This window comes from Poecilia formosa, unplaced genomic scaffold (genome assembly GCF_000485575.1).
Source record: "Poecilia formosa unplaced genomic scaffold, Poecilia_formosa-5.1.2 Scaffold450, whole genome shotgun sequence".
Classification (NCBI taxonomy): Eukaryota; Metazoa; Chordata; class Actinopteri; order Cyprinodontiformes; family Poeciliidae; genus Poecilia; species Poecilia formosa.
This window is the reverse complement of record NW_006800389.1, coordinates 354,943-382,249: the sequence shown is the minus strand read 5'-3', so window position 1 is coordinate 382,249 and position 27,307 is coordinate 354,943. Positions and strand designations below refer to the sequence as shown.

At 35.3% G+C, this 27,307-nt stretch overlaps 1 protein-coding gene across 2 annotated transcripts in view; it reads right to left on the bottom strand.

Annotated features, from left to right (window-relative positions):
• Positions 1-3,121: 3,121 nt before the first annotated feature.
• The window catches only part of trim67 (tripartite motif containing 67), a 36,163-nt gene continuing 11,977 nt past the window's right edge, over positions 3,122-27,307 (bottom strand). The window contains exons 2-12 of one of the 2 annotated variants that reach the window (XM_007577684.2): positions 19,125-19,220; positions 16,900-17,022; positions 13,913-14,023; positions 13,262-13,415; positions 11,413-11,496; positions 8,948-9,111; positions 7,887-8,025; positions 6,457-6,581; positions 5,791-5,969; positions 4,852-5,014; positions 3,122-3,788 (exon numbers count right to left, since the gene is read on the bottom strand). In XM_007577684.2, coding sequence (XP_007577746.1) covers positions 3,741-3,788; positions 4,852-5,014; positions 5,791-5,969; positions 6,457-6,581; positions 7,887-8,025; positions 8,948-9,111; positions 11,413-11,496; positions 13,262-13,415; positions 13,913-14,023; positions 16,900-17,022; positions 19,125-19,220 — 1,386 coding nt within the window. In that variant the 3' untranslated portion in view covers positions 3,122-3,740. The remainder of the gene's footprint in view (positions 3,789-4,851; positions 5,015-5,790; positions 5,970-6,456; positions 6,582-7,886; positions 8,026-8,947; positions 9,112-11,412; positions 11,497-13,261; positions 13,416-13,912; positions 14,024-16,899; positions 17,023-19,124; positions 19,221-27,307) is intronic. The other variant, XM_007577685.2, reaches the window with a different exon arrangement.

Below are 27,307 nucleotides of genomic sequence, written 5' to 3'. Positions count from 1 at the left end.
TTGACTTTTCAAACTCACAAAATTTCTGAGTTTTTTTCTTGTAAATTTTCAATTCAGAAAAGTCCTTTTTTCCTATAAAATTTCAAATATTTTCAGATACTTTTTTCTATTTACAGTGGTCCTAATATGCCGTCAGACATAACTAATTTGATATCTCCACGTTTTAAATTCGGAAAGATACTGTCTTATTTTTCCAGCAACATGAGTTAAATCTAACAAAGAAGTGACATTCATAGGTGGGTATCAGGTAAAGGGACATGCTAAACAAGCACAAATACAAAACAACACTTAAACAGAAGAGTTTGCATGTGAATCAAATCCATTACTAGATTCTTGTTTTTTGTCACAACATTCTTTAGATGAAAAGAATATGTAGCTAAAGTATAATCTGAAATCATTGAAACGTAAGGAGTTAGAGCGCTATAAACAAAATCTGGCGCTCAGGAAAAAAGGTTTTCCTTCTTACACAATGGATGTAATGTTCCAGCTCAACTACTGGGCTGAAATCTATTTCTGGTTACAGTAAATTCAGCCACCAGGAAGGTTTTTGATCTGGAGTGGGAGGTGAAAGGAGGGTCAGAGCTGAGCAGCCAAGCTGATAAAAATAAAGCCCAGAGGTGGAAACTGGTAGGAGCAAATCAGGACACAAGTCGCCTTCGGCTGATGCTCACATATTTGACACTTGTCAAAACTCTTACATCCTGACCTCTTTGCCATGCTAAAAATGCTCAATTTGAAAGTTAAATACATATGTTTTAATGTCAACTCAAATGTAAATGAAAAAAATCACCAGATTACTTTTTATGTTGCAAAAATACTCCTTTTGTTTGTTGCCAAAAGCAACTGAATAACACAATGTTGCTCGGTGTTAACGACCTAGCGGCTACCGTTAGCAACCCTGCTGCCTACAGTGATGTTATGAGCTAAAAAAAATAGACTTAAGAGGAACAGAATGAGATAAATGTGAAATATTTAAGCAGACATTTTGGTTTAAAAATATATAATCAGTTTTGGACATTTTTCTGCTAGTAATGTTAGCAGCCTAATGCTAGCAACCGTTGTCTTTATATTTTAATATAAAGACAACAATGATGTGGTGCAACATCATTCATCAATGTTGCACCGCTGCCGTTGCTAGCAACCTACCATCTGACAAATGTACTGTGCATAGGGGAAAAAATATTAAGATTTTATATTTATTTTAATTTAAAAATATATTTTATTGTGTTATGTAGTAGTTTTTGAGCATTTTTAAGCTAGTTGATCATATTAGTGTTGTATTGACTGCCAAACACAATCTCTGCTAATGCAAATAACTACAATTAATCTATGGCAATCTTGGCAGATTTAGATTTAAAATTATTTTATTTCAAGTATTTTTCTGATAGAAAATGAGACAGAAAATGACTAATTGTGACAAGACTAGTTGTGGCTGCTTTGAGATGAAAAACATCGAGCACTAAAAGTCTAAACAATGGGACGTGTTTCAGAAATAATTAGTAATTACCCCATGTAAATATTAAAAAGGGATTTTAGACAACACCTTTAACAAAAGAAAATAAATATATCATCATATGTTTAATAAATTAGAAGGTCTAGATATCATTCTTCCACTGGCTTCTTCTATTTAAAAGATAAATATGTTTAGAAAATACAAAACATACTACATGACTTTTAATAAAAACATTACCTGATCGAATGCAGTAAAAATACCAGGTTTTTCCTCCGTTGTGCATTTGAGTTTGTTCACGCTGTGTAAAATAATACTGGCATTTGCCATATGAGCAGTATACTAGTTCATCATTAAATAACCATAAACCTCAAAGCATAATCTACATATCACATATCCCTGATTAAATGCTCAAATATTTTAAATTATGGAGGGAATTTTAACATATTTTTACAATTCAATGAGTCAATGTTTCAGCTGAACGTCTGAGGAGCTGCAGTTCCCAACATTGGCCAGCAGGGTGCGACCTGTTACAGCTCATAACAACATCACTCATTGCAGAGACAATAAAACATTATTTACAGAACATTTTCAGACAGTTTGCAAACTTGCTTGTCAATCCATGCTTAATATCACAAGTCACATATCAGTATCTACAGTTTGTCGATTTTCATCCACACATTAGTCCAGTTTTATATGGCAGGTCAGGCTATTCTCACTCATGTTCTTAGGGAAAAGAGAAAAAGCAAAGTAGATGTAATAAAACTCAATATTAAACACCTTCAGCTTTTAATAACAAACCTTTCCATCGATGTGTTGTGTTCTTAGACATTGGTAATTTCACGTATCCTACAGCCATCAGGTCACAGTGGTCTGGTTTAAGCTACTGTCCTCTCCAGGTAGCCGTATTTGGTCCCTAACGAAAAATGCAGCAGCAGACGTGGTTCAACCTGATGGACCGGTACGGAGGAGGATTAGGGCCACTGAAATAAAAATATTCTGATTTAAGCCTCAGAATTCTGACTTTAAACTGAAGTCTCCAGAGATTATAGTCAGAATTTTGAGATTAAAGTCAGAATTTTGAGAAAAAAAGACAGTTCTCAGAATAAAAATAAAAATTAAGAGAAAGAATGTTAGAATTAAGAGAAAAAAGCCAGAATTTTAAGAAAAAAACAAAACAGGATTCTGAGAAAAAAAAATTACATTCTGAGGAAAAAAATGTTCGAATTGAGATTAAAGTGAGAATTCAGAGAAAAAAGTCAGAATTTTCAGAAAAATACAAATTCTGAGAGAATGTTAGAATTCAGAGAAAAAAGTCAGAATTTTCAGAAAAATAAAAATTCTGAGAGAGAATGTTAGAATTCAAAGAAAAAACAGAATTCTGAGAAAAAAGATACAATTCAGAGAAAAAAGTAAAAATTCTGATTTAAAAAAAAAGGGTCAGATTTCAGAGGGGGAAAAAAATCAGAATTTTAATTAAAAAATTAAAATTCTGAAAGTCAGAATTGTGAAAAAAAGTCAAACTTTCAGTTTCCCTAATCATCTTCCGTAGAGTTGGATTTCACTGTGACACGTTAAAGATGCTTCAGAGTTTGAGTTTCTTCAGAGACGAAGAGATGAGCGGAGAATGAAATTATTTTGAGAAACTTCTACCATTTAGTGGTTTTTGGCTTTTATAAAATTAACTCAGTTTCGTTTCATATTTATGACAGAGTATTAGGCCCACACCACGCTAAGAAAATAAAAAAAATATATAAAATTGTTAAATTATAAATTCTTTTTGTCAATCAAACTTATATAATGTTTTTGGTCAACCTTTACTGGCTTTCAACTTCCAGCTAAGAAAATCCGATATAATCATTCACACAGGGCTGTTGAGGCTGGAGGTGTGGGAAAGGTTTGAAGTTAAAGTTGAGCGTTTTCCATTTTATGATTACTGATGTAAACTTTGATACTATTCTCCAAGATATTTTCTGCACAGTGAGAATGTCTTCTAGCTGTTTGGCTTTACTATTCAAGGGTAGATCCTCATGTTATAAAAGTCGGTACTGGATGGAGCAAAAATGAAAACATGAATTATGTACAATAACTCCAATCGACTGTGTAAGAATGTCCATTATCAATCAGATTTGTTCCTTTGTTATGACATGATGTGTAGTGTCTGAGACGAAACAGCACCTCGAGGAGGATGGGAAGAACCCAACCTGATGTTTCAGGAAAACATAGAGGTGAGTCTGAATGTGACATCAGAGGTTTGTATCCAGGGCACACAGGAAGGAGGAATGAGCTCCTACTGTTTGATATTCTTTGGCACCTCCAGGCCGGTCAGTAAGGTCACCTGAAGGGAAGAAAACAAATAAAAACACTCAGCAAGCGGACGGCTACACATACATCTTTCAGGTTTCACTGTAAGGGCTTTGCTGGATTCACATTTTGCAAGTTTTTGTTCTTCCATTTTGGTTTCAACTGCTTCTAAAAATGGTTAAAGCGTTTAAAAAGCGACACATATGTTTTTAGGCAATAAGTTAATGTTCTTTTTGGTGTCTGGAAAACCAGCTATTTCACAAATCAGCAGGCTCTGCCCGTTACTTAGCAACCCCAATGTAATTCTGCCTGTAACCTAGCAACCCCAGGGGAATTCTGCCTGTAACCTAGCAACCCCAATGGAATTCCGCCTGTAAACTAGCAACTAAAGCTGAGCTCTAGAGCAATTTGTCAGCTTTGCTTTTGTAAATCTGGGAAATGAGTCAAAATTCTGGCTACTTTAATGTGAATAAACAAATTTTTATTTTTATTTGGATGTCATTGTCTTTCTTTAGTATAAGTCAGTGGTACACAGTTAGCATAAGAAAGGAAAAATCAAACAATCCTTTATCTGCATCCCCAGCTTCATAAATTCTAAAACGCTGGAAGTAATATTTTTAAGCAACCCAGTCAGAGACCTGACTGGAATCTCATAAAAAAATATTTGGAGGGAGTCAGTGAGCACACTTAACTGGTAACCTAGTCTTTTTGGTTTGGAAATGTTTAGCACACCTAGCTTTCCCCAAATAAATTTTTCTGGATAAATTGTAAAGCTCTAATTTACTTGGCTGTTTTGTAATTTTTAGCTGAATAAAGTTCAACATTTGTGTTGAAGTTTTGGTTATCGACATAAGAATATTCAAGTAGTGAGACGTTTATATTCATTCTGTTTTTATGATTTGAATATATCCTGTTTACTCAGTAGTTTGGGCTATTAAATCAAGTTCTAGTTCCCAGAGTCTGAAGACAGTTTCAGAGCCTGATCTCATTGCAAATGAGCATCAGTCCTTTAAAAGAGTACTGATCCAGATGATCCAGATGATGTCAGTAACTCCTCAGAAAATGTTCCAGGCACCAAAGCAATAAAACACACCGACCTGAACGTTTCTGTTAAGGCTGACAGCAGGAACAAAAACGCCGTCCAGGTTCTCGAAGGCTGTTGGTCCGTGCTGCTCCTTGTTTATGAAGAAGGTCAGGGTGCGTTTGGTCAGGTCCAGCAGGATGCCCACAGTGGAGCCCTTCGTGATGCCGCCCTCCGCTCTGCCAGCACAAACACAGAGAAGATAGCAGGTCACTTTGAAACGAGGTGGAACAGTGAAGAAGTGAGCATTTCTAGTTCTTCAACTGCGCTATTCCGCTCAAATCTCGCTGCTTCACAGCACAGTGTCAGCTAGCATCGAACCGGCGCATTAGGTAGGTCGTGGCCAAACGATTGGATGTGGTTGAAAGGGGTGGTATTTTGTAAAATCAACTTTTTTGAGTTTTACATCATGTTATAAAGTTATTTCCTCATAAAAACACACCTGGATTGTTGCTTTGATTCTTTTGCACATGTTTGAGAAATCCTGTAATCTCCATGGTAACCATTCAGCAGTGTAAAACGCCTGGGTGGACCTAGTCCCGCCTTCGAGGACTAAGGTCCTCCTTGGTTCTGCAGCTTTCAAGCTGCTGAGCCTCACAAAGATTATTTTTTGGCAATACGTAAAATTTTTTTGTAGTCTGGAAAACGAGCAATTTCAAAACCCTCCCGATTGTTGAGTCACACTTGGCCTTTACCTAGCAACTCCAGCCAAGCCCAGCCCCGTTACCTAGCAACCCAAAAGAAGCTCCAGCACATGTGGTCGGTGAGTTTTATTGCAGTATGCGCTGCACAATGGCTGTTGGAAAAGTGTTTTATTGCTAAGAAACAACCTGCTGCATTTTTGTTGGTTTTGGAGGAGCCTACACTAATGTTTTTCAAAGATAACCAAATGGCCCAACCTTCCTAAAAACAATGCTACTGTGCTTCTCTACTTGTGGTGACGATGAACTCCTACCTGTTGGTGTGGGAGTTGTTATGCATGAACCAGGACCGGTTGTTGTCCACATACATGGCCCAGGCCTTGTCGTCCTTCCCCAGCATCATTTCTTTCATGGTGTTGATCCTCGCCACGCCGAAGGCAGGGTCCGGGTGGTTGTCATAGCGATCAATGGTGACTTCCCAATAGTGAGTTCCCTGAAATGTGTGGAAGAATTGTGTGGAAACTTTCATTTGTTTTCCACTACGGATGTGAGCAAAGCTCCGTCGATATTGTGCTAATGTCAAAATTGTGGTGTTTCCATTAGATAAGAAACACAAATAAAAAAGTTTGTTCACTTGGTGTTTTTAAATAACATTTTACTCCAATTACTTCCTGTTGTCATCTTCTTAGTCATTTCTGTCAGTAGTAACATCTGGTTGTTGATCACATGACATGTGTGATGCGAGTGTTTTTATTGCAGTTTTGCGAATTAACCAATTTCAATATAGCTAAAAAAAAAACACCTCAACGTAGCGCCAAAACTTTTAATGAAAAAGCAAGAGTTTTTTGAATTTCCATGTTTTTATTAAGCAAATTTATTTTCGAAATGTCAAATTTCACAATTATATGTTCAATGGAAACACAGCTACTGTAATATAATCATCTGGACAGAGAAAATGTTAAATTTAAAACCACCCTTACCTTTGAGAACGCAGCCGTCCCCAGAACCACGCGGTCGTCGTAGCTGCTACACGTAGCCGTCTGATTCTCATTAGACAGAACAATGTCACGATGAGCCGAGGTGGGGTCAAAGGTGAACCAAGCCACTGTAAGGACAACAATAAACTTACCCAAGTTAAATATGTGTGTAAATAAAAATAAATATGTGACTAATTAGCATTTGCTTTCGTGCTTTCTATGAGATTCTTGGCAAATTTCATAAAAAACGAGCTGACTCATCGCTAAGCTGGAGATATTTGTAAGTTCAGTTAAATCTTTAATACAATCATCAATTTAGTGCAATAAATACATTATGTAAAGCAGGGAAGTCAAAGTCAAAGTCATTTTCACCAAATCAACATCATGAATATTGTTGAAGGGTCAGCTGTACCAGATTTGACAATATTCAGTTAAAGAACTGCATTGATTTGACTGATATAAAAATACTTAAGCACACAACTTCCACTGGAGTCTAAAGGGCCGCATTAAAGCCTATGACGGGCCAGATTTGGCCCCCGGGCCTTGAGTTTGACACATAATATAAAGGATCCGATGTATTGTTATCATCGATGATGGCATTAAATTGACCATAGAAAAGCATACAAAGTAAAAGAGAGTTGTCTTAACAAAAACAGGATGCAATATTTGTTGTTAAATTGTTGTATAGAGAAAAAAAATATTAAATTGGAGAAAGAATTTGTTGGACTTTCGACAAAGGAAACCATATAATCATGATTGTTGAACTGTGAAAAAGTAAGATGTACCTGTGTATAAATTTAGTATAATTGTGCATCTGTTTGCAGCAATCTGTTGGGATAATCTTAGATCATAATATCATCTGCATAGAGTATAATCTGACTTCTACTCTACTGCTGCCTCAACCTTACTGGATGTCAAGTTATAGTTTGTGAAATCACATTTACTGTCATACAAAAGAGCAAGTATTAATAAATTATCTTCAAAAACCTATTGAAAAAGAAATGACACAAGTGTGAGTGTAAATGTTGAGTTGGGGGGGCGTGGCCAGCAGAAACTTATTTGGATTTAAAGTGACAGACGCCCTAAATTAGTTCATTCTGAAAATTCAAAAATCCTATTATCTAAGAATGATTTTGTGTAAAAAATGTAAGGAGTATGTTTTGTATAAGCCACATATCAATCCTAACCATTAAGGAAACTGGTTAGGTCACAATGATGGCAAATAAAAAGTCTGTTCACACTTAAGTCATGAATTATCTTTTTATGCTGGATAGAAATTATTTTTTAAAATTTCTTAGAGAAATAATAATCTTTCTTATTTTTGACTTTCATTTTACGTCTCCTTCACTATTCTTTTTGTACATCATGTTTTTATAAACAGAAAATTCACACAAACAAAAGCCAAACTGTACGTGCAGACATGATTTATTTACCGTCAGAAGTCTTGAGCACCACCGTCTTGCTGTACGGTCCGACTCCGACGGCGTTGTAGGCTTTCACCCTGGCGTTGTAGGCGCTGTTGAAGTGCAGGCCGTCCACCGTGCAGACCGTCTCCTTCCCCACATACACCTCCTGAGGTCCAACATGTCTCAGCATCATTACTAATGCCGTTTACATGGAGCCAAGCACAGCTTATGCTCTGTGCATAATACATGAGCAAAGAGGTCGAGAAATGTTTGTTTACCCATGCCGTAATTAATCACTTTTCTTATTCTAGAGCAGAGCAGCTTTTTCATTATAAATAACAAGAGCTACAACAGAAAGTTTGACACCAATAGCTGTATTTTGGTTAGATTTATTGCTCTTTATCAATAATCTGGACAAAATGATCAGCTATAAGAAATTTTCTGCATGTTTGGGGAGAGGTACGTTAAGTTGTCACTGCTAATTTTATTTCTAATTACCATGATGCTGGAAAAAACACAAATACTCCACTGTTTTCATGCACTAATAATCAACATTTCAACTCTATGTACCTTTCTCAGCTTCCATGTTACACTCGTTATGCTTCACTACACACTACAGACTGTCATCCGCCTGCTTCCTACTCATTTAAATCACAATATCATCTGCATAAAGTATAATCTAAGGATTCAAAATCTGTTTAAACTTTTTGTTTTTCCAATAGTTTTGTAGAAAAGTGAAATATGTCCTAGTCTTTCATTTTAGATTATGGAAGAGGATTAGAGCCACTGGAGAAAACAAACCTAACAAATACCTGAAATAAGTCACAGAATTAGAACTTTAATCTCCAAATTCTGACTTTGGTCAGATTAAATTCAGAATTGTTGTTTTAAACTCATAATACTGATTTTAGCATCAGAAATGTCAGAATTCTGACTTTAATCAGCCATAAAATAAAACATGTTTCTCCAGAAAGTTCACATCTCTGCCATTGAAGCTTGTTGCTCGTCTGCATTAATTAATTTATTTTTATGCAGTGGCCTGTATTTTCCTCCATGCTGCTTTGTACCAGGCATGTGTAATAACTAACCCTGTATTGCCCTCCATTCCCATCGTCCAGCTCCAGGATGTAGCCCTCAATGGGGCAACTAGCAGGCGCAGTTACCCTCCAGGCCAGGGTGGCGCTGTTGTTCCTGGTGCAGCATTTCTCCAGCTGTAGTAGAGGCGCCACTGGCACCGCGGGTCCTAAATCCACTGGGGAACGAGATACGTGGATGCAATATTAATCTAGACATAAAGCGATGGTGATGCAGAAAGCAAGGAGCAAGGAAAGGGGGATGGGCGGTCCGAGGATAAAAGCTGGATGAGGAAAAACGGAGGACGCTGGTTGGTGTTTTAACAAGCTGAGGGAAGAAAACAGGAGCTTTAAAGAGAACCTAGAGGGAGCACAAAAACGCCTCAGAGGGGCAAAGAAATCCAGGTTCATTTGGAGGACAACAGCTGGAAATCACTGGAGACTTTAACTAGGACATTTAACACTCTGAAGGGAAGCGGTGGAAGTGGTGAACGGGTTAGACTGATACAAGCTCTGACTTCAGGGGCACAAATCACTGGATCCAGGTGGTAAATCTGCATGAAATTAGGATTATATTGGCTGAATTTATATCTGACAACACAGGATTAGGGCCATCATAGATAGAAAAATAAAAGTCAGTTGTTTTTAGATTAATCCTAAACAAGGAAATTTCTGAGCTTGAAAAGTTAAAAATTTGCAAGAAAAACTCAGAAATTTTGAGATTAATCTCATAAACTTTCTAAAAATATATATCTGAGTTTGAAAAGTAAAAACATTTGGCAGAAAAAAATCTAAATATTTCAAATTAATCTGAAAAATTCTCTGTACAAAATAACAGGTAAATATCTCAGTTTGAAAAGTCAAAAATTCACTAAAAGTTATTTGGAAACTTTGATTAGTCTTAGAAATTTTTAACATTCAAAATTCAATAGTTGAAAATTTTCAACTTGTTTTTTTTTTATAGAAAATTTCACAAATTTTTGCAAAAATTTACTTTTTTTTGTTTTCTATCTACAACGTCCCTATTATTCCGTCATATTTTCTGGCATTTGAATACGTTCATAAAAGCAGAATTAAATTATATTTAGTCAGAAGTATATCAGTCTAACCGCGGTGCTGTGAGGAAACTGGTGCTGAACAGGAGAAAAAAAAACAAAATGCAGATTTGAGTCATAACTCAGTTTTTATGAGTATTCTGGGATATTTACCCAAAAACAGTTGTGAAGACACAAGGGAAAGGCAGCAGTCATGACAGAACAGGAATCACCAGAGGATTTTAATTCAGAATATTCATTTTCTATCTTATTTTTTTCCATTCGCAGCAGAATGTTCTCCTTCCATTCACTCTATTCTTTCCTCCAAGCTCAAAATTTATTTTATAAAAGACTCCAACTGAGCTTCAGTCTGGATTTCAGCACCATGGCTGAATAAAAGGTCTTATATAACCCTGAATATGTGTGACTAAATATAAACCAGTGACTGTTTAAAACAAAGAAGTTAATCTTTTTACTATTTAATCTAGTTATTAAAGAGCCAAAACAGTAAAAATATTTATAATTTTCTAAATGTGAAGCGTTTTGTAGGCCAATCCAACTCAACCTAAAAACAAGCAAATAAAGTAGCCCAATTATTTTTATTTCTATTAAAATTATACATTTATAGAAATGGATATTTATTGTAGATCAAAAACTTGAAAGGGATTTTAACAACCGTTTATTATGGTTTAAAATAGAAATGAAGAAAAAAAACGGCAGAGTGAATTTCTGCCAAAAAACTCAAGAAATTAGTAATTAGTGTCAGAAATTTTCTAGAAAGAAATTTAGAAATTTTTGAGTTTTAAAAGCCAAAAAATTTCAAACTTAAAATGTTTCATTTTTTTAAACAGACATTTCCAACAAGCTTTTTGCCAAAAATAGAAAAAACAACTTTTTATTTCATATATTTAGACTGATACTTGTTATTATTATTTATTTTATTATTAATGGAGGCTTGAAATGAAATTTTGCTCAAACTGAACATTTTAAATGTACAATTGAATAACAAAGTCTGCATGTCTAAATGTGCTCCTTTTTTGGTCACTTTCTGTCAAAACGATTCCTATATTTATCCAGGTTTAAGAAAGAATAATAGCCGATTTCAGTAAAAGCCTCTGGATAAACGTAGTGTCATCGTTTGTTAAATAAAGGTATTAAAAGGTGAATACTTTGTAAGAAACTTATGTTGGTAGTTAAGGTAAAACGGCAAAAATATGTATAAACTCTTGATATAAATAAATGTTTTATTGCTGTAAAGCTTGAATAAATTTCTGCAGAGGTGATATAAAAACATTAACCATGCAGAGAGACGCTGCTGGACAAAAGGAGAAGTGAGTTTCCAGCTGACATGACGGTGAGGGCTGCAGAGGAATGAGGCAGGAATGACAAAATACATTAAAAATGGAAACAAAGGTTCACTGAGGGTTTGTTTTTTTTCTGAAATACCTCCGGGGCTCTCGGCCTCCATCTCAGCCTCACCACTGTCTGCTGCTGCCTGCATTAGTTTCAAAAGCGGTTTCTCCTGCACATCTGGAAACAGGACGTTGGTTTGGGGAGTTTCACACAACAGGAGAGCAGAGAGTGAAACCAGAGGAAAATTCAACATGAGTTCAACAAGCGACGGAGCCGAGGCTGCGGGGAAATCATAATAAAACGGTTATAAATGTCTTTATTTTGAGTCTATGATGGAGTTTTAGGGCCATACTGACAATAAATAAAAAATAAAATTAGGAGGATAAAGTCAAAACAATAAGAACAAAGTTACTGAGAGGGTAATACTTCATCTAAAGTTCTTGTAATGCTTTGACGAGAGTAAAGTCAAAGCATTAGAAAAACTAAAATAAGTTTAAAGTCAAAATATTATGAGAATAAAGTCAAAATATTATGAGAATTAAGTCACAGTCTGACTTTCAAAAGTCAAACATGTTTGACGTTTCAAACTCAGAAATTTTCATTTTGTTTTAAAAAAATTCTTAGATTAATCTCAAAAGTTCTGAACTTTTTTGCCAGAAATTTGCACCTTTTTGTTTCCATCTATGAGGCCCAAACACACCATCACACCTAACTAATGAATGGAGATTATTTAGTGGATTCTGTTGTTACATGTCAGACATAGTAAAATATCATGAAAGTCTAATTTTAATATTTATTTTTTTGTTCTCGTAAGGTCAATTCTTTTTTAAAATAATGTTGACATTTGCAAAGTGCGCTCTTCTCTTTCGAGTTCTTCTTCAGGCTTCAGCAAAGTAAAAACCAGAAAAATCAGCAGAATTTTCCCACATCAAACATTGAATCATTTTTATGATAATCGCGGAGAAAGACTCCCACACTCTGTCGTAGCTTTGAATGTCAAAGACTGAAACGCCAAATAAAATCTGATCGGCCATCTTTTAACCCTGCAGCTTTGTTCTGGGTGATCAGTGAGATGCGAATGTGGGGAAATGAGGCGGCGAGTTTCGTGTCACCAGCCTGGAAGAACAAAGGCGGCTTGATCAAAGCTGCAGCTCAGATTACACAAACTCTGCTAAAGTGCAGCTCCACTTGAAGAACCTGCAGATTTATGAGTCTAATTATATTTTCATAGCACTTAAAGTAACGTAACAGTGTTTGAATTAATGCATGTCATTGAGTTTTTATTTTCTTCAGCATTAAGTGCCTCATAACACAGAGAGCTAGACGTTTTAACTCAACTGTAATAGTAGAAACAAATAAAAAATAACTGATGGCACAGTGAAGCTGTGCAGAAAACAGAACATGAAAATAGATACAACTGAGTGAATCATTTGACGTTATTTCAGTTTCAAAATATATGTTTTCAGGCTGAAATCTGGTTTTCTTTCCAGTTTAACACTTTTCAGCTGAAACTCTGTTTTTCTGCTTCAAAGCATTTTTTTCATTTAAATTTTATTATTTCAGTTATTTGTTTTTCAATTTCAAAATAACTTTTCAGTTTCAAAATTTTTTTTCAGTGTCGATTTTTGTCAGTTTCACATCTTTTTTTTCACATTTTCAAATTTTGCTTCGTTTAATATTTTCCAGTTTCAACCATTTCTTTTTTCAGTTTCAAAATATTTTCTTCAGGTTCAAATTTTCATATTCAACCACAACAGGGTTTTTTTTTTCAGCTTCAAAACTTTTTTCAGTTTAAATATTTTTATTCCAATTTGTTTTTGAGTTTCAAAGTAACTTTTCAGTTTCAAATCCTTTTTATTTTCTGTTTTTTTCTTCTTTAGATCAAACTTCTTGGCCCTTCTGTAGCTCCATAGCAGAGTGTTTGCTGGTCAGGTGTGCTCACCTTTGCCCTGGCAGAAGTCCAGCTGCAGGATGGTCTGCATCAGCGAGTCGGTGTTCAGGCTGAGGTCAAAGTCGGGGCCGACCTTTGGCTCCAGGGCCCCTTTCACCCACTGGTCCTGGGACGACGTCACCCGCTTGATCAGGGCGTCTGAGATCTGAGCAGCCAAATCAAAACGCAGCCCGACGTTTGAAAAACAGACGCTGAATAATTTGTAACAAACACTCTGCTGCCTTCAAAACGACAGAAACTGGAGCAAAATGTTTGATCATTTACTGCTGCAGGAGATGAAAAATAGACGAATGCATCACATTAGAACGTGGGTTTAAAACATTTACCCTGCAGCTGTTTTTGTTTTGCTACATTTTCTGTGAGCTTGGTCCAAACTGCAGAGCGGTTTATTCCTCACAGCCTCAGTGAAGACTTTAGACATCACTATTGATACCAAGAACCTGATCAATATGTTATAAAATATCCAGGATAAACGGAGAGGATGGGATGCTTGTGTGGCCGTTTCTAAGTCATTTAAACTCAAAAGCAGATCATGTTTTGTATCCATTTCATATTTAACTGCAGTAGATTTAAAACTAGACACAATTAAACACTAATCAGTGTAATTTCATTGTTTTATTTTGGGTATTTGTCCTTCCCTACCTGCAGGAAGCCACTGGGGTCGTTCTCCTTCAGGACCTCCAGGCAGTACTCCATCATGCCGGTGGTCTGCCTCAGCTTCATGGTGCAGTGGGTGATCTGGTCTCGCACCACCTGCCAAACATCAAACTCATCAGGATTCAAATCCGTTTGCTTTCAAAGGCAACGTTTATATTGCCAGTCAAAAGTTTCAAGATGGAGGCGTGACCTTTAGTGCAACACTGGAGGTCAAATCTCCAGGTCACTTTCCATCCGGGTAGGGAGAGAAATGCCTCTGCGTCTCAGGTGTTTGAGTTTTTAGAGGTCACTAGTTCTGTTTGTGCTTTTTCACCTCAATTCTTCTGTTTTCAAATCACAAATTAGTTACGGCTGCATCTGCAGAGAACCGTTAAGCTACAGCTGACTGAACCTGTTCTCAGGCGTCGTGTTGGTAAACAAAAGCCTGGGATGAAGAAAGGAACCTGGCATGAAGTGGGCGTCATATCGAAGAGATAAATCTGACTTTAATCACAGAATTATGATTTTTTTTCCCCCCTCAAAATTAAAATATCAATCTTCTAAGTTTAAAGTCAAATTTTGAGAAAAAAAAATTAGAATTCAGTCAAAGATTTCAGAAAAAAAGTCAAAATTTTGAGACAAAATCTGAATTCTGAGAAAAAAAAATCCAAAATTTTGAGATTGAATTCTAATTCTGAGAAAAGTCAGAATGTTCAGACTGAAGTACTAATTATGAGGGGGAAAAGTCCAAATTCTGGAGGGGAAAAAAGAAAAGAAAAAAAAATTGAGAATAAATCCGAATTCCACAGAAAAGGTCAGAATTGTTACTTTAAAGTACAAATACTGAGGAAAAAGTCTGCATTCTGAGAAAAAAAAATACAAATTTTGAGATTAAACTCAGAATTCTATGAAAACAAGTCAGAATATTTTGGTTCAAGTCAGAATTTATTTTTTTAGTGGTCCTAATCAGCCAGTTAGAAGCATGAGAGCAAAAAGAGCAAATCGCCGCCAGCAGGTCTTTAACTATCCCACCAAAACACAGCAGAACAGCAGAAGAGACGCCTCTGTGCTCTGGGTTGAGCTGAAGATCAGACAGAAAACATCTTGTGACTCTCAGATAATTAAACCAGCGAGCGCCTGGACGAGTCTGAGTTAATTAGACGGAGTCTTTGTGATTAGTCGCCTCGTTTGTTTGAGGATTAACGACATCCAAGTTAATTATTCACCTGTCAACAACTGTCTGGGATGAAATATGAAGAGCATAAAGAGTTACAATAAACACCTGATACTCTGAGCATCTGGCTTTTTAAAACGTGAATGGCTTGATAGTTTTCTTGTTGCTCTTTGGTCTTGCCATATTATTTCAGTTTTCTCTGTCCATTGTTGTAGCAAAGGCATTGCCATATTAGTTTATTCCTGTCTTTTATTTGTGTACTTTTGAGTGGATAGATTAGATTATTTCCACAGTTTTTTCAATTATTCCTAAAATTCCTACAAGTCATTTAAAAATGACCTGTTTTAATTTTCTGCTATAACAAATTTTATAAAAACCAGAGTCTGATTGTCTTTAATCGTCCTCAAAATCACATGTAAGTAAACTTTTGAAGGATTACAACTCAAACTGAACAGTCTGTGTAAATATTAAGTTAAACCAATCAAAGGACATTTTGAACCATATTGTACGGCATTTTAAGCCAAAGACCTTTCATTATTTCATTCACCATCTAGATAATTTCAACAATATCCTTCTGCTTCATCTCACCTGATTTTGATGAATGGGTCATTATGAGGTTCCTGCAGAATTAATTAAACTGACTGCATGAAGAGCGCCGGAGCAGCTAAAGGCACCGAGGCGGAAAAACTCTGCTCTAAATACAGAAGCAAACATTATTTTACTATTAAAAGCAGATGTAATCGATCTTTGTCAAACAACATTATGTACAATTTTATAGAAACTTTTCTAAACTTTTATAGTCTGGCTTTAAAAATCTGTGTTTTTTAATTGATTAGGCAGATTTTGCTAAAAGACTTGTGTTCACAATCTGACATTTTAAATAACAAATGGACCTGAAATGTGGAGCATTTCATATAAATAAATGAATAAACTGATGGAGATAATTACATGGAGGAACATGGAAAACATGGAAATGGTTTCCTATGAAAGACAAAACAAAAATAAGCTGCTTTTATGGAATACATAAATCACAAAAAGAGTTTACAAAAACATGAAAACCAATGAAAGCACATTAGGACGTATTGGGGCCAAATTAGACAAAAAACAAAAAAAGTGCATTTTCGCAAAAAAAATCTCGTAGATGTTCTAGAAAAATAACATTCTGAGCTTGAAAAGTTGAAAATTTGAAATTTTGGGGGGAAAAAAACTTGGAAATTTCTCAGAAAAAAAATTGAATTCAGTCAAAAATGTCAGAATTCTGAGAAAACAATGAATTCTACAAAAAAAAAATTTCTGAGAAAAAAAATTCTAAGCAAAAAAAATTGTATTCTGAGGGGAAAAAATCTAAAATCTGCAAAAAAATCTGAATTTTGAGAAAAATGTCAGAATTCTGAGGAAAATGTCTGAATTCTGAATAAAAAAAAATCTAAATTCTGGTAAAAAGAAAATCTGAATTCTCATTTTAAAGTCAGAATTATGAGATGAAATTCAGAATTTGGAGAAAAAAAGCCACAAATTTTCTAATGAAAAAGGAAACATCTTCAAATATGCCAAAGATGTTACTAGGAGATGGAACCCTGCTAGTGAGCGTTAGCTTGAAACCATTTTTTTGAATAATTAAATGCAATTTAAATTCATAGTTTTTGAATTTTCTAGGCTTTCGTGAAGTTATTATAAACTCTTGTAGATCAGAATAAAGTCCATAAATTACGTTGTGTAATGCAACATCTTGAAACATTTTGAAACATGAACCTCTACAGCTCCCTCACATTCTTTCACTGTCGCACACTGAGAGTCTGCGTGGGTCGGTGGGTCTCACCTTCAGTTTGTACTCCTTCTCCTTGGTGACTTTGGTGAGCAGCTTGGCTTTCTGTCTCGTCAGCGCCTCGATCAGAGAGTCACACTGAGCCACAAGGCAGGCTTCAAACTCCACTCCGTTCTCCTGGAGCAAACAAACATCATGCTAGTAGCGCTTAGCTCAGTGCGATTTATTTTCCTTTGAGACGTTTCTCAGTGATCGGATGTGAAAATAGGATCTGTTGGTGTAAATGTGTTTACCCACCAGCTCAGAGATGCTTTTTGTTTGTCATTAAAATGTAAATTTATCGTCTCGGCTGCACAAACATGAACACAGGGCGGTGATTATTCCAGCGTTGATAAAAATATAATTACTTCTTCTAGTTTGGAGGCTGCACTCTGGTCTGAACCATCCCCCACTTCTCAATATGCAGCACAGGAAGAAAGGATATCTTCTGTCGGCTGCAGATCTGAGTTTGAGCTGCAACAGTTAAACATTTCCTGACAGCCAGAAGCTTTTTCTCCGGGTCGGAGCAGCAAGCAGCTGGATTACAGGGACATGTGACCACAGAGATCGATTTATTTTGTTGGATTCTTATGTGGAACCCCAAAACAAAACAGCATGGACTTACGACAGAGTATTAGCCAGCAAAAAACTAAAAAAAGATGAAATTACAAAACTTATGCTATAAAATTATGAGAATAAAGTCGTATTATTATGAGAAAAAGCAGCTGCATGCTTTGTCCTGCTACTGAAAATGATCTGATGCTGTGTTTATGTCGACTTTATTCTGGATTTTATTCTGGTAATATTACAACTTTATTCTGGTAATATTACAAGAATTTTCTTCAGAATAAACCCAATTAATCCACTTTTGGGTCCTTTCTTTAGCGCATAAATACATAATTTTATTTAAAAAAAACAAACTGAACATCAGAATCCATTCGAATACGAGACGACGTCTGAAACCGTATATTTTTTTTTCGTTTGGAGCGGCTCCCTCGGCACTGAGCTCAGATCTTTAAGAGGATCGTCTCTTTATTTCACCCTCTTTCAGGCCATGCAAACAAAACTTTTATTTTTTAATTTAAATTCAATCCTCCCTGTTTTATTTTAAGACTCTTAATTCCTGCACATGCTGTTGGAGGAAATGTGTGTGCGTGAGCGGCAGATGCTGCGAGTGGAGATCAGCTGCAGAGTAAAACAGTCTGCAGGGAAACACACACACTCTGCATGTATCGTTTGTTGTCTGGTTCGTTGATCTACTGGATTTATTTCCCTTCTACTGATCTAAAAAAGACCAAATGTTACTTTACGGCTGATTTATTTTGGCCTTATGCTTCATTACAAGCAGGTGTTTCAGAGAAAATATACTTAAATGAATATGTAAAAAGTGATGATTTTGGATTTTGTTGCAGGAAAAATGCAAAGAAAAGAAACACAATCTGCTATTTAGGAAAAAAGTTAACAAAAAGGAGTATTTTCTTTCGGGTTCAAAACGAAAATCTGAATTTTATCTTTTCTGCTTCTGTGTTTCCTTGTGAGAGTTTGACAAAAAAGTTTTTTTTTTAAAGTCGCCTGCTGGGAGTTCAATCAGCAGAAATTTCCTTCATGGTTTTGTTCTGAAGATGGCGTCGACTCACCTCCAAAGCTAACATTTATCACCTTTATGCTTCATCGTTTGATGGAATAAATGCAAAACTATCAGACAGAAATCTAATTTATAGAAGTTAACTGACGTCGATCATTCTGAAGAGGACAAGGGCCACTGAAAAAACCCCTTTTATTCCAGAGTTCTGACTTTTTTCACAAATTTACAAATTTCCTTTGAAAGAAAATCAGAATTTCAACTTTAAACTTTAATCAAACTTTAAAGTGATTTAATATATAAAAGATTTTACTGAGAGAAAAAAGTGAAACCTCTGAGATTAAATCTAAAATTCTGAGACTAAAGTAAATTTGTAATTCTCAGGAAAAGCACATCATTCTAAACTCAGAAATTTGTGACAAAAACATGGATATTTCTGAGTTTGAAAAGTTGAAAATGATCGACTTTTTAAACACGACTAACACGATTTTTTATTTTAAAAAAGAGTTTATTAGAAATAGCCATGTGGCCATTAAGCTAACCTATTTTTGAAATGTCGAATTGCAGTTTTATTGTTAGTGGAAACACAGCTACTGACAGGTTTACCTCCCTGCAGATTGTATGTTCAGGTGACGTTTGTGGGCGTCCTTCAGCTCACCTGTATCTGCTGCAGCATGTTCTTGAGCTGAACCAGGAACTCTTTGGCCTCTTTTGCTTTGTCAGAGACGCCGTTCAGAGCCTGGGAGAGCTGGCACTGCACACAAACACCGAGGGGTTTCACATCAGGCCACACGTCTCCAAACGTCCAAAAAAGACATTTTGCTTTTCATTAAAACTGAAAAAAAAATTCTTATAGACAATATTTCAATATAGTATTTGAATACATAAAAAAACACACAGGCTCTTACACTGTTGCTGTATGAAATAACAAGAATATATTTTCGAAAACTGCTTGGCGCTTGCTGTTTTCAGTAAAGCTGTTAATAAAAGAAAAATTATTTGTTTAATACCAAAAAAAAGAGAACATTTTAGTTGTTTTTAAAAATCCCTCCCTATGCTTATAGGGCCAAACAAAATCCTCCAGAGGGCCACAAATGGCCCCCAGGCCACACTTTGGACATCCCTCCATTAGGCTGCAGTTCATATCTCTGACTGTTTTCGTTTTTAATCAATTTGCCTTACTTTACATGACAGAGTATTAGGACCACGTTAAGCACATAAAAAACAAAATTACGAAATAAAGTCATAATATTAGGAGAATAAAGTTAAAATACTACGAGAATAAAGACAATATTTTGAGAATTAATTCACAAAATTGAATAAAGTTGCAGTATTACAGGTAATATTACAATTTTATTCTCGTATTATTTCGTCTTTATTCTTGTAACTTTATATTTTTATTTTTTTGCTCGTAGTAGGGCCCTAATACGCAGTCGCAGCTATACATGTATAAAATCTATAAATTTAAAATTAAATATGCATTAAAACACACTTTTATTAAAGAAATTAACTATTTCCAAACAAGCCTGCTATGAACATTGAGAATGAAAAAAGTAAAATAAATAAATCAGTTATATTATCTTAGTGTGTGTGTGGATTTAAGGTTTCCATCCCTCTGAGTAAAACTGTGCAACCAGTTCAACCAGTGATGCTTCTGTGCTGGTTATGTAACCAGACCCAGTTCTCCTGATCTCCTGATCCTCGCCTGAAGCAAAGTCCCTGGGAATTTCTTCCACATGCCAAAAAAATAATAATAAAAGACTCTTCATTGTCTCTATAATATGGATTAAATTTAAAATCTCCATCAGATCATCATCTGCAGAGATTAGAGGCTGAAAAATCCATGAAAACACAATTTGTCATGTTTGCAAATTCACATTTAATGCAAATAATACTCTTCTGTAGTAATCAATAGAAAGATACCAAACCTCACCCATATACTACATTTAGGATTATTAATTTCAAATACTCTTAATGGGATTTAGAGAAGAAAAATATGCTAATCCTCAATAAACTGGCTTTAAATAAACAAATCCTTATATGTTCTTAAATAACACGCAAACCAAATACATCCTGATTCTAAAATGCTGTTGTGAAATCAAACAAATTACAGATCTGTGATGTAAATAAAGATTAAGCTAATATTGGAATCTGAGCAGAAGCACTGAAGCTGTCAATGAACAAACAGCTAATGCAGTTCAGCATATCTGGGTCCTGCAGCAGCTGGATGAAATATTGATGCTCTGCTGCAGAAATACAGGTTAACGAACGCAGCTCAACCTACAGCTTCCATGCCTCAAACAAAATTTAATTAAGTTTAATAAACATGCATATCATACAAAACTTGATGTATTTTGCAAGGATTTCATAAGATAAATCAACACAAAGTGACCCGTCACAGTGACTGTATTACTGTTACAAATATGCAAAAACATGTTGATATTCTGCAAATGTAAAACGAAAAACATAATTTCATAATTACTGTTTCCGTTAAATAAGAAACACAATTAAAATCACATGCGAACAAGTTTGTTCATGTCATAAATCATTAAAAAACACGCAACGCCATCATCATCCAACTACTTCCTGTCGTCTTCTTCATCATTTCTGCCAGTAGTAACATCCTGCTGTCCATCACGTGACTCGTGAGATGCGATAAAAGTTTCGTTGTTGTGGTTTTGTGAAATACACTAATATTGATAGAGACAAAAACCACGTCATTCTACCACAAAAACTTTTAATCGGAAAAAATGAGGTTTTTTTGGAATTGGCGTGATTCCATTAAGCAAATTTATTTTTGTAATTCCAATTTGCATAATTTTATGGTCAATGGAAACGCAGCTTGGGTTTGGATCAATATCTGCATAAGAACTCTACAATAAAAAAAAAAAAACATGGAAATCTGTGAGTTTGAGAAATCAAAAATCTGCTAGAAAAACTGAAATTTTTAGATTAATCTCAGAAATGTTCTGCAAAAAATTGGAAATTGAACGTTTTCCACTTTTAGAAGTTTTTCCAGAAAATTTCTGAGATACATTTATTTTAAATCTACAATTATAGAAAAATCTGCACATAAAAATCATAGCTATTTTTAGGCTAGATAAGGTAAACTTAAGTGTAAGTCAGAAATCCTACAGCACCTGAACGCCACATCCAAAGCTGCTGACGAAACACACGCTCTATGAATGGATTGATTTTACTGGAAGGGCAAACTGATTGCCATTTGTCACTGTGACACTTCAAAAATCTATATTAATACAAGTGAAATTACATTTTATGAGCGTCAGATAAAATATTTATTGCTGAGCTGACTTTTTGTTAGAAGATATAAAAAATCTGATTAAACTAAATGTTTTCTGGTTGATTCTTGGAAACACACAACTGTATGCCTAAATCTGGCACATCTAAAAACACTCCACCCTTACTGTAAACTTGTAGATTATTGCAATAATCAATTAACTGATGGATATTTTCTGTCCTTTGCTTTCCACAGTTTTTGCTTGGAGCACAACATCAGTGTCTGGAAACTGTAAAAACAGATCAAATTGTCTAATTATTACAAATGGAATTTATTATTAGGTTTTTTTAAAGTGTCTTTCGTTGTGCACATATTCATCCATCACTGGTAAATAGGAGGAGACAGGACAAAGAAGACTCACACTGTTACACACATGATGAATTTGCTGCTCTGAGGACACTCCCACCTGTTTCCCTTTTTCTGGATGCTGTTCTCATGAATGAGCTCAGACACAAAGACCCAGAAGGAAACAGAAACAGGGAAGACCCATTTCATCACGTTAAGTCGTAAATACGGTAACAATTTAATGGAGCAATGTGCAAATGATGTGAATTAATCACTCTTTCCTTCTCTATTTGTATTAAACTCATCCAAACTGATTTTTTGTAACAACTACTGACCCTGAATCATATAACTAATTATTTGTTAATAAATAGCTGGTTTTTGTACATTTATTTTTATTTTATATATATTTTTTGTTTTCATATGCATACTTTAAAGGCTGTGTAGTTTCATAAATTTAAATGCTGTTATAAGGTCTAAGTTGCCATTTTGTTTACATTCTCCTAGCTAGGTATGCTAGCTCGGTCCAGCTAGAACAGTATAAGTAAAGTTCAGTCGTTTTAATTTGAACCAGAGAACGTTGAAATAGAAAGCAATGAATAAATAAATAACAAAGGAAAAATGATAGTCGGGAGAACCAAACAATGGAAGAGGAGAGATTTGGCCAAAATAAGGTGATATTTGTGCGGATGCTAACTGGAAATGCTAACTGGAAAGGAGAGAATATAGAGCTCTAAATTTTAACTCAAACTGTTATTAAGATTAAAACATTTTCTCATATGTATCAGAATGCAGCTATAAAGCATTAAAAATGCTTCATTGTCACTTTTTATCTTTCAGATTGTTTTGATTTCGCGTTAGCTCCTGCTAACAGTGTTAGCTGCTGCTATAATATGAGTTATAACATTTAATTTCTCACTAGGATCAATAAGGTATTTTTGAATTTGAATTATGCAGTTTTACCTGAGTAATGATTCTAACTTCTTCATGTTTCAGTTTTTGCTATTGATTATTGATTAAACATTCAGCAGCCTTCATTCTGATCTGAGCCAGTGCTGTAAAACTCATTCATTCAGACCTGCGCTTGCTTTCATCTGAAATTAAATCTGCCCCTTCTCCGTAATCCCTGTCCTCATCTGCACAGCATCCGCTCCATCCCGCTCTGACAGCCAGACACTCCCACAGTGAGCTCATCCCGGTCCAGTTTCCTCCGGAGGAGTGACATGTGGACCTGGTGGGACTCCTCACCCAGAGGCCATCTGGACTGCCGAGTTGCTAACAAGCAGATGATGGATGTACCATCGTCTCCTCCTTCCCTATTTGTTCTCTGCTTCTGTATTTATTTAACTGCAGCTTTTCTCGTCAGGTCAAAGTTCTGTGTCAGCTCCCTCGTTCATTCACTGCTCTGCCATGTTTTATTCATTCATTGATTTTCTTCACCCGCCACGTCTTTGGCAGGGGGATGTGGAGCTGGAAACTGTCCCAGCATGCATTGAGAAAAGACAGAAACGGTGGCAGATTTACTCAGATCTTTGTTTGTTTCCACCATAAAGCTAGCTACAGAAAGGATAAGAATAAAAACAATAGAGCTGAGGAAGAATGCATGATGGTGCATTAAGGCCATTGTAGACAGAAAAAAATGAGTACAAATGTGCAAAACACTCAGAAAGTTTGAGAAATTTTCTATAAAAAAAAGGACATTTCTGAGTTTGAAAAGTCAAAAATTTGCTTGAAAAAAAAAAACTAGCAAAACATAAGAAATCACAAAAAGATATTTTGTATTTCTGATTTTCAGAAATTTTTGAGAAAAAAAATTTCTGGGTCAAAAGTCAAAAATTGTCTAGAAAAAAAACTTATAAATCTCTAAATTCTTTTCTAGAAAATTTCAGAGATTAAGCTTAAAATTTCTAAGTTTAAAAAAGCGAAAATTTGCTAAAACAAAAACATACATTTTTTGATTAATCTCTGAAAAAGCATAGACAGAACAGGAAAAAAGTTGCTAGAAAACACTCAGAAATTTTTAGATTAACCTCAGAAATCTAAAAAAAAAAGAAGAAACTTGTAGAATTCTGAGTTTGAAAAGTAGAAAATGTTAAACTTTTGAAACTCAGAAATTTCCTTGTGTTAAAAGAATCTTATGATCCGGGATATAGACGTTTGATAATATGTAATGCTTTGATTTTGTTTCTCTACCAAAAGCTCTTGGAACCTTGTTAGAGTGAATCACGAAATCTTTGAATTATCAGAAGATTTTAAATTAAAACCAGTTGGGCTATGTAAGAAAATGAAAACAATTGAAAAAATTGTAACCAATTGGTCTTTCTAAAGGATAAAAATAGTAAAATAATAGCCAACCAGACTCTAAATCACTACTAAATCATTGAGAAACCTGTGATGTGCGCAGAAAGGACCAGGACTCAATGAAATGGAGAAATTGGTCAGAGATCCGCCTCACTGCATGCTGCAGCCTTGTGCGATGTCTTCCTGTCCAAAACATCAACAGCAGGAGTAACAAGCGCTGTGAACTCCTCTAAAAGACAATATTTGTGCAATCAATAAAACAAAAAAGCTCCAGCAAAACGTTCCACTTGTTCTGAACCCGGGAAGCTCACTGGATTATTGATTTCAGAAACTCATTCTGGAGTGTCGAGGCGAGAGATGAGTGCAGCAGGGATTTTACACAGTTTGGTTTTAAACCCGGTGAACTGACCCATTTCATAACACTAAATACAGCCGCCATGTAACCTATGAACACAACAATGCAACAATCAATCCTCCATATATTACATTTCTATGTCTTCTGGTATCCTGGGAATATCCAGCTATCCACAACTCTTTTCAGAATCTGCTGTTGCCTTACTCATTTCTTCATTCATTTTTCTCCTGGATGTCAGAAAAACGTTACATTTCCGGTCTAAAATTCCGCTTTGGTTGCTAGGTAACAGGCTGGGCACTGCTTTGGTTGCTAGGTAACGGTGCATTACTGGTTGATTTTCACCTGGTAGTAATTTGGAGATTTTTAAAATGGCTCATTTTCCAGACACCAAAAAACATTAACTTATTGACAAAAAACAACTGAGTGGGTGTTTTTAAGTGCTTGGGTTTTTGTTTATTTGTTTATTTATTATAATACCAATTAGTTTTCACCGAAGTGGTTAATAATCTTCCCAGAGTCCAACTGATAAAACACAAAGATATTCATACAACACATAAGAGCATTTCCACATAAACATAAAATAATTGTTTACATTTTACAAATTACACACACAAACCTAAATTTAAAAATTATGACTAAAAAAAAGTTGCTCTTTTAAAAGCAAATGTGCTTTTTTAAAATCTCATATTTTAAGGTGATTTATTCCATTCCTGAATTGTAGAAACAAGTTTGACTTAGCACAGTCCAATAACAGTAACGGGTTTAAAATAACGCTGAACTACGCTCTCTCTCAGTGAGAAAAGTCCCTGAACACCAGATGAAGGCAGAAGCTGGCCTTGGTCCCAATGTGTCAGCCTCGAGCAGACTCTGGTGAAAGTGTGCAGCAATGTTCAAATGCGACACGCTTCCCCCTCCAGATAAAAGGCTGTGACCCAGAGAACAAATATGGAACAAAAAGGAAACAAAAGATGGAAATATAATCAAAATCAAACATCTAGAATACCAGGAAAACATAAGAAATTGATTTTATCTCTGCAGAGAAAAATAACACTTTCAGAAATCCAATTTATTCCAGGCTTTGTTTCTTTTGTCTTCCTCCCCTTGACCTTTTTTCATCCTCTGACAGTATAATGTCATTTTCCTTTTTCACTGCTGTCAGCAGCCTTCAGCCCCGCTCTCAAAGACAAGTGCTATTATCTTATTATGCTGTTATGTGAATAATGCACAGCCATTTGTTCAGGCCGTGACATTCAGAGAGGCCAGAAGGAAACATGGCTGTGCTGGTTCTGCAGCTCCCCCTGTTTAAAACTGAAACATTTCCAACCAGGTCCAGAACCTCAGTCTGTTTCATTGTAACACAATCACAGTTTAGAGCCGTTGTAGAGGAAAAAAGGAGTAAATTTCACCAAAAAATATCTGAAACTTCACTTATTAAAACACAGAAATTTCCATGTTTTTCCATATAATTTCTGAGCTTTTTTATAGCAAATTTTCAACTTTTTAAACTCTGAATTTTCCTTGTTTGTTCTACAAAATTGCTGAGATTAAGTGAAAGATTTTGGGGTTTGTTTTTATTTTTTATCAAATTTTTAAATTATTAAACTCAGAAACATCCTTTCTGAGTTTTCTTTTCTCTAGAATATTTTTTAGATTAATCTCAAATTTTCCGAATTTTTTTTTGTTGCTAATTTTTTACTTTTTAACTCAGAAATTTCCTTGTTTTTCTACAGATTTTTTTTTTAGATTAATCTAAAAATTTCAGACTTTTTTGTAGCAAATTTGTGATTTTTTTAAACTCAGAAAATTTGGAGTTTTTTTGTGGAAATTTACTCCTCTGTTTTTTTCTGTCTCCAATTCCCTAATACGCCATAATAATTACTCAAATCAGGATACCATCTTCAGATATCCTTTTTGTAGAGCAAATCTGCACTTTATATGTCCAAAATAATGTTTAACTAAAAAATAACTTCAAAAGGTACATGTTAAATTTTCTTTGCTGACAGTTTAATTCTGTATTGCTAATATTTGAGCCACTATTCTTAATAAAATATTCAACCTATTAAATTATTTCCCAGATGTATGCATTTAATGGACAATGTAAAGTCTGGATTTTATTAATGCTAAATAAACAAATAGACATAAATAGTATCAGTTTAAATATCCAGCCCTTTCTGTATTCCCATCTCTGCATTAATGGTTTTTGTTTCTGCAGACTGGAGCAGACAGCTTGCCACTGATCCATCTGCAAAAAGAGTCAGATGGTGCATCATAAAACCGACCGTTTTATGGCAGCGCGAACAAAGCCTGAAGGAGAAAGCCTGAACAAAACCTCTGAATGGGCTGTTCTGTTAAGCCTTCTCCTGCAAAGGAAGTCCAGCTATTTACCCCATATACACACATTATGTCAAAGCTGCAGCCCACTCACTCTGGTACCAACAAGAGTAACACAAAAGAGAACAAAAGGCAGCGGTTACATATCAGATGGGTGATTGTGGCGCTGACCTTGTCAAAAATCACACCCAGGAGACCAGAGGAGGGGCTGAAGTATCACATTTTACCTCTCCACCTCCCTTTTTCACTTGCATTCAGTTTTTTACATCATATT